The sequence below is a fragment of the Antedon mediterranea genome, chromosome 11, assembly GCF_964355755.1.
Source record: "Antedon mediterranea chromosome 11, ecAntMedi1.1, whole genome shotgun sequence".
Taxonomy (NCBI): domain Eukaryota; kingdom Metazoa; phylum Echinodermata; class Crinoidea; order Comatulida; family Antedonidae; genus Antedon; species Antedon mediterranea.
Genome location: NC_092680.1, coordinates 6,950,710 through 6,958,123, shown reverse-complemented (window position 1 = coordinate 6,958,123; position 7,414 = coordinate 6,950,710). Strand labels below are relative to the sequence as shown.

The 7,414-nt window shown below is 33.1% G+C and overlaps 1 protein-coding gene across 1 annotated transcript; it reads right to left on the bottom strand.

Annotated features, from left to right (window-relative positions):
- Nucleotides 1-623: 623 nt before the first annotated feature.
- Nucleotides 624-6,507, bottom strand: LOC140062522 (COMM domain-containing protein 10-like). Its single transcript, XM_072108775.1, has 7 exons — nucleotides 6,445-6,507; nucleotides 5,633-5,723; nucleotides 4,461-4,571; nucleotides 4,026-4,097; nucleotides 3,506-3,589; nucleotides 2,521-2,688; nucleotides 624-1,625 (listed from the first exon to the last, which is right to left on the bottom strand). The coding sequence occupies exons 1-7, from the start codon at nucleotides 6,471-6,473 to the stop codon at nucleotides 1,587-1,589; spliced, it is 594 nt and encodes a 197-aa protein (XP_071964876.1). The 5' UTR covers nucleotides 6,474-6,507; the 3' UTR covers nucleotides 624-1,586.
- Nucleotides 6,508-7,414: the final 907 nt, after the last annotated feature.

The following is a 7,414-nucleotide window of genomic DNA, read 5'->3' as shown; positions in this document are numbered from 1 at the left end:
TACTTGGTGGTTACCAACAACAATCGACATCGCGAGATATACTTGGTGGCTACCAACAACAATCGACATCGTGTGATATACTTGGTGGTTACCAACAACAATCGACATCGCGAGATATACTTGGTGGTTACCAACAACAATCGACATCGTGAGATATACTTTGTGGTTACCAACAACAATCAACCTCGTAAGATATACTTGGTGGTTACCAACAACAATCGACCTCGTAAGATATACTTGGTGGTTACCAACAACAATCGACATTGTGTGATATACTTGGTGGTTACCAACAACAATCGACATTGTGCGATATACTTGGTGGTTACCAACAACAATCGACATCGCAAGATATACTTGGTGGTTACCAACAACAATCGACATCGCGAGATATACTTGGTGGTTACCAACAACAATCGACATCGTGAGATATACTTGGTGGTTACCAACAACAATCGACATTGTGTGATATACTTGGTGGTTACCAACAACAATCGACATTGTGTGATATACTTGGTGGTTACCAACAACAATCGACATTGTGCGATATACTTGGTGGTTACCAACAACAATCGACATCGCAAGATATACTTGGTGGTTACCAACAACAATCGACATCGCGAGATATACTTGGTGGTTACCAACAACAATCGACATCGTCAGATATACCTTGTGGTTACCAAAAACAATCGACATTGTGAGATATACTTGGTGGTTACCAACAACAATCGACATTGTGTGATATACTTGGTGGTTAACAACATCAATCGGCATCTTTGATATACTTGGTGGTTACCAACAACAATCGACATCGTGAGATATACTTGGTGGTTACCAACAACAATTGACATCGTAAGATATACTTGGTGGCTACCAACAACAATCGACACTGTATTGTACTTTGATTAATGAGAACTTGGCCATGATTGATAATAATAAAATAGTTCCTACCAATAATTTCAAACAATTAAACTAGAAACAAGGCAATATTTGTACTTTGTTTTTATTTAATTGCTAATTTAAAGGACTTTAGTGGATTTGGATTTTTGTCCCGTATAAAATGATTGTAAATGTTCACCTGTTCACAAAAGATTGTATTAATTTAATTTTATCAAACCAATGGTAAATTCGTGTAAAGAACAACAAAACATTTAAGAACTAATTTCATATTTACCATTGATAAAGAAAAATTCATACATTCATCCATGTAAATATGATTTGAGGATGTTCCATCTAGCTGAAGTTGGTTATTAGAGAATCTCAGAACAATACAATACAAGACAATTTATATATAATTAACTAAATAATAACATTTATATAATTAATTGAGATTTCAAATTAAAAGTTTGTAACTTCATTTTATACGTAAAATAGCCTCAATCAGTAATTACATATAAAATAAATTTGATATATAAAATATAATTTTTTTATAAATATATAAGTCTAAACAATAATGTATGCTGGTGTCTTACATATTGACATGACAGAGGATTAATAGCATGTTGTTCATGTATTCTTAATCTATGCATGTAGTCATCTTCTTTGATCCACACCAGCTCCATCAAAATGAAAAACACTTTTTTTTATAATCAGCTCAGTGAATCAAGCTGTCCTTGTATTATCTCAAGCTGAAAAGACAAAAAAAAACAAAAACAGGTATTATACTAGAGACAACTTTAACACTCACAGTTCAAAAAGCTAACCACACCATGGAGAGGGAGCAACAGATATACTAGTTTGAAGTTGTGTCCACCACTGCGCCTGATTACCTCAGTGTATTCTATATAGAGTTCTGCGGTGTGACGGCACAACGATAGAGGGCGCTGCATGGTTGCTAGCCAACCAAAAAATACGTTCAGGGCTACTATGTTGATAAACTGTATAGATCTGTATTTTTATCAAAATGTGTATCTTAGCTTGATTTTTTTAAACTTAAACTGTAGTTAAAGAATAAATAGATCATTAAAAACAAATTTTAATGATCTTTTAAAATTTTAGTTTGTTTTTATTGAAAATTATTAAGTTTTAAAATATCTACTACAATAAGCCTATTCCAAACCATTGGTGACCTGAGAGTCACTCAGGCAGGTTGAACGCATTTTTTGGTTGGCTAGCAACCATGCAGCGCCACCTACCGTCATCACCGCAGAACTCTCTATAAACAATCCTTGTAATTGAATTGAAATTTACCAATATATAACAATAATATTGTAATGTTTTGAAAAAAACATATATATCTTGATTTATTTGGTTTGCATAATGTTTTATTTTATACACTAAATTTATGAAAATATTGATTTATTTATAGTAATATATATATTTAAATATAATAAATTTGAAACAATAAAGATAAGGGAAATCTGTGAGAATGAGAAAAAGTCGCCCAACCGACATTCGAACCCAGAACCTTCTGCTTTGTATGCAGATGTCTTTACCATTAGACCACTGGGCCTTTCATGGTATTGTTCAAACCCGGTTAAATAGCGACTTTTAATTAAAAAATAATGCATGTACCACACGTACCTGATTATAGAATTCATAAAGTTGTTGATGATTGAATTCAATTCGTATTCTTTCCATATCCTCATTGTCTTTAGTGACCCCTAGTTCAAATACGGCATTTGGTAATTTCATCTTAGCTCGTCTAGCTTCCGACATCTCCAGGTTTAATCTCCATTTCACATCTGTAAGCTTCAAACAAAAATAAGATTCCATACATTTATTTATTAATATAATTTGTATGCCAATGCATATGTTGCTGAATGTGAAAGGCTTTGCAGTTTATTCGTTACCAACGGAGTAGTTAAAAACCTAATTGCAGATGCTTATAAAACTCTGTATAACAAATAAACAAAAAACAAATAAATGAACCCAACAGAACTCATCCGTAGCAGAGAAGTACTTAGCTTAGTAAATAATATTTTGGACCTGAGGTTATCGTCTCTCATGACGGGATTGGGCCATATATATATATATATATAAAGAGAAAAAAAAGAAAAATTCAAATGGAAATTAGTGATTATATACCGGCACCTTTCAATTCACGGCATCTGATTGGTTAATATAGTTTTTGCCATGCCTTCAAACTATAGACCGGTTAAATTGTTTCCTCTATCTTTTTCAATACAATCAGTACACACACGCGACGACACAACACTTGCGTAGCTATCCCTAACCTAGCCTACGATGATTAACTTGTGTATGACCTGACTTAGAGGATTTAGTAAGTTTAGCGGCCAGTTAAAATATGAAGAAATAAATAAAGTATGATTTAGGAATATTGATTGCATATCTGGAAGTGACGAATATCTTTTTTGTTTTCTTCTTCGCAGCGAAACTGTGCCACAAACTAGGAATAATCCAACCAAATCCATGTTTGTGTTCGCTTCGGCCTAGCCAGCCAAATTGGGTGGTACGGTATATAAAACAATTATTTACTGAACTTTCATCAAGGCATGCCCTCAGCCCAGTAAATATTTGTATACTATTGACAGCAAAAGTGATTTACCTGGTTTGACGGCAATGTACTTTGTTTCAATTTATCAACTACATTTTTTCCACCTGATGTCCAAGCTTTCACAAAAACTGAAACCTATTAAAAGAGTAACGACAAACAGATATACATTGAATAGTATGTCAAGGAATGATATGAAGGAATAATTATTACTTATTAAAATTAATTCAATTAATAATACAGGTAATTCTCGAGTGGGATTCGAACCCATGACCTCAAGATTACTAGCCTGGCATTCATACCTCCTAAACTACCGAGAGTGCTCGGACAGCTAGGGGCAGAATGAGCAAATTATTTTCTCAATGTAGTGAGCTTTCAGTACAATTACATCCGGGTAGCGCAAAATATCTGACTTGGTGTCACTGATAGTTCTACAGCAGGCCTATCCTATATCATGCTATTGAAAGGTGAATATATCTTAGCAAATGTATGTTGTTATCAATACAATAACTTTACTAGAAAGTTGTCTTGTCAACAATTAAAATCCTGTATTCTAACATCATAAAGCAATTACCTTATCCTTTTCTAGACCTAAGTTTGACAATTGCTGTGAAAGTACTGCAGGTTTTGTAAGGTGGTATGCAGCCTGAAAAGTAAAGCAACGATCATTAGCAAAACAATACAAATTTGGATATTATGATGTGCTCTTTGTGACAAGATTTGAGAACAGATTCAAACTCCCTCAACGTTGACGAATGACGTCTATAGGTCCAAATGAAAAGTGCAGTGGCCAAAAATGCTGTGTGAGAAGTGGAATTTGTTTTATGGCACTTTAAGGGCTTTTTGCAATTTGTAATTTTTATCTTTTATTTTAAAATGTGTGGAGAAACTAATAAAACAAACAAACAAACAAGGGCGACTTTATCAGTACTGTAGATGTACAGTAAATATTACAGTAAAAAAAGATAATTACAGCTGATTATTATCAAAAATGTTGCGACAAATCTACCTGTTGTAAAATAAACGCTGTGGTCTGTAATACCAGCTGTAGATTGACTGCCTCCAGAACTAATGCATTCTCTAACATTTCTTCCTCCTCAACAGTAAAGGGCTTTTCATCCTGTGAATATTGTGTACAAGAAAAATTAGTGCAACAAAAAACAACATGCAACTTGCAGCCAAGGTGTAGGCTACACATCCTAAGGGTCTATTGGGGTGCCGGCGCTAGTTCCGTTTCGCACCTGTTTTTATTTCGACTTCCTTTTGACTCCAAATTGTTAAGCAACTTATTGTGAATACCACACCTTAAAATTGGGCCTCATAAGTACTTTTATGAAGAAGAATCACATAAAAAGTAACTAATAAATCCTTATATTGATGATTTTACAGACATGTTTCTCGCATACCGTTCGCGAATTTAGCATACTCGAAGTTCAATATTTTCGTTTCTATGGAGCGCCAAAAGAGCAACAACAATAGATGGTTAAAAACTCAGTGGAATGCGTCTTCTTTTAATGCATTTATTATTGAAATATACGTTTAATTTTAATATATTTTGTCAATAAAAATGCTGTAACATTTTACTGCTAATAATTTGCTGTTTTCAAATAGCAATCAACCCTAGACCTAAGACTATAGTAAGACTAAGAGGAATATTATTTAGATCAGGTATACCCCTACAGTACATGTAATATGATGATGAATTTGTCGATTTTCATTCCTAAAAGTTCCTGCAAAAACCATGTACAGTATCAACAGTAATATTTTTGTTGCATTGACATTGACAAAATATGATAAAATTGAACGTAATTTTCACCAATAAATGCATTAAATATACGCAATTTATTGAGTTTTTAGCCCTCTATTATGATTGCTCTTTTGGCGCTCCATAGAAACAACAACATTGAACATTGAGTATGCGAAATTCACGAACCGATGTGCGAGAAACACGTCTGTAAATTCATCAATTTAAAGGATTTATTTTTTACTTTTTGTGTGATCTCCTTTGTAAAAATATTTTTGAGGCCTAATTCTAAGGTGTGGTACTCACGATAAAGTTACTTAACCAATTTTGAGTCGAAATAAACGACAGGTGCGAAACGGAACTAGCGCCGGGGTGCCTACCTTGTGGTCTGTCAAGAAATATAAATTTCATTCAATTCATTTAATCATCTAACCTACCTTTAAATGAAGTTTCTGTAAAATTCTTGAGAGTAACCGTGGAAACTTGGAAGCATCAATGCCATTGATTAGTTCTACAGCCTTTTTTATACTGTAAAGAAGAAACAGTGAGCTTGGGTTCTATACTATATACTGTAAGGCTTAGCCACTAAATACAGGAATATACAATTAAAAATGCAATGAAAAGGTTCAATATGAAAGTATGTAAAAAAATTATATGATTAGATCTGGAAAAAAAATAAAATGTTCATGATAATGTTGGAATGTTTTATATGCACTAGAAAAAAATTTTAAAATGGTAGTTAAAAATGTTTTTCACAAATCAACATAGGCCTAGGCATGGAGTAAATTTCTTTACTCCATGGCCTAGGCCTAACTAGTTAGGCTAGGGCCTACTAATAGGCTAGGCCCTAGTACTATAAATTAATACATACAACAATTTTACAAGCCTAAGCTAGGCTAGGCTAGCTATGCCTAAATCATAGAATAGGATACATCAATATTATTTAAAATGATAGAAATGGAAATAGGCAGGCTTTATTTATAAATAACTGAATATCAATGCACCACACATGGGCCGAAACGTCCAAGATCGAAACATCTCAGGGCCGAATCATTCCGGGCGCGCTAAAGTGGCGTCTCATCATGTATATGTAAAGGCTTGCCTAGGCCTAGCCTAGAATGAAATCTATTCGTGTAGCTCCCCGCCTCCATTCCTAGTAAGCTATATAGTACTGGCGGCGCTTCCAAGAATTAATTGTATTACATTCCTAATTAGCAAGCTCCTTGAAATGTTATTTACTTAGCAATACCTTTTTGTTTCAGTAAACATCAAAGCCATCTTCCTTCTTTTTTTTACTGTGATTCGACGAGGAGTATTTGGTATACCAAAATGGACCTCGAACATGTTCGATATATTATCCACATGGTTGTTTTTATATTATATCAAAATATTACTTAACAGTATATCTTTTTTTAAATAAAAGTAAATACAAGTTTATTTTAATTTACTTCCATTATTGTTTAGATAATTTTAATCACTTTGAACGATGTGGAGATGGAAAAGATGACATACTATTCGATATTGCCTGGACCACGTAAGACTAATACTTCGAAAACATTTTTCGAGCAGCAGCAGAGAAAGTTACTGAAATTTATTAGAAGAAAACGATAAGTAAGATAATATAATGGTAGACACAAATTATGTATAATCTGCATTTTTATATTCAGGTAAAAATAGGTCCCAATAAACAGTCCTAAGTCCTAAATTTAATACGGAACCAGACGCAGTAGAAAAATAGAATGTCTGAAGTCCAATTTGGTATGGTAGACGTGATAAAATAGCAATAATGATTATAGAGGGCGCAAATAAAGGTTGTATAAAATAATTTTTAAAGCTCAGCTGGTACAGGCATGACTTTTAAAAATAATATCTGGTTAATTGTACATAAATCAAATAATTGTAATAGAAATCAAGTAGAAAAAACATGAATTTCCCTTAAAATGGTCCAATACAAAATTGGAACCAGGAACACTTTTTTTCTTAAAATTTTTTTATGTAAAATTTAAGTTATATTACCTATATTTAGTCATCTGATAACATTTTGTACCACACCGTTTATTTTTCATAGTTTTTTAAAAATGCAACTCTCTATTTAACATTTATGTACAAAGAATAGAGATTTTACTGTTTAATTTGAATTATCCCCTACTGATAAGAAAGTGCTAATTTTCAACAAGCTCGTGTAACACAGATAATATCAACAAAATTATGAAACTAAT

Excerpts from the sequence above, each read along its gene's own strand:
- LOC140062522 (XM_072108775.1), bottom strand. The coding sequence starts at position 6,473 with ATGGCTTTGATGTTTACTGAAACAAAAAG. Across the intron at positions 4,572-5,632 it reads TACAGAAACTTCATTTAAAG|GATGAAAAGCCCTTTACTGT; the intron begins GTAGGTTAGATG and ends CAATATTCACAG. Across the intron at positions 3,590-4,025 it reads TAGGTCTAGAAAAGGATAAG|GTTTCAGTTTTTGTGAAAGC; the intron begins GTAATTGCTTTA and ends CTCTTTTAATAG.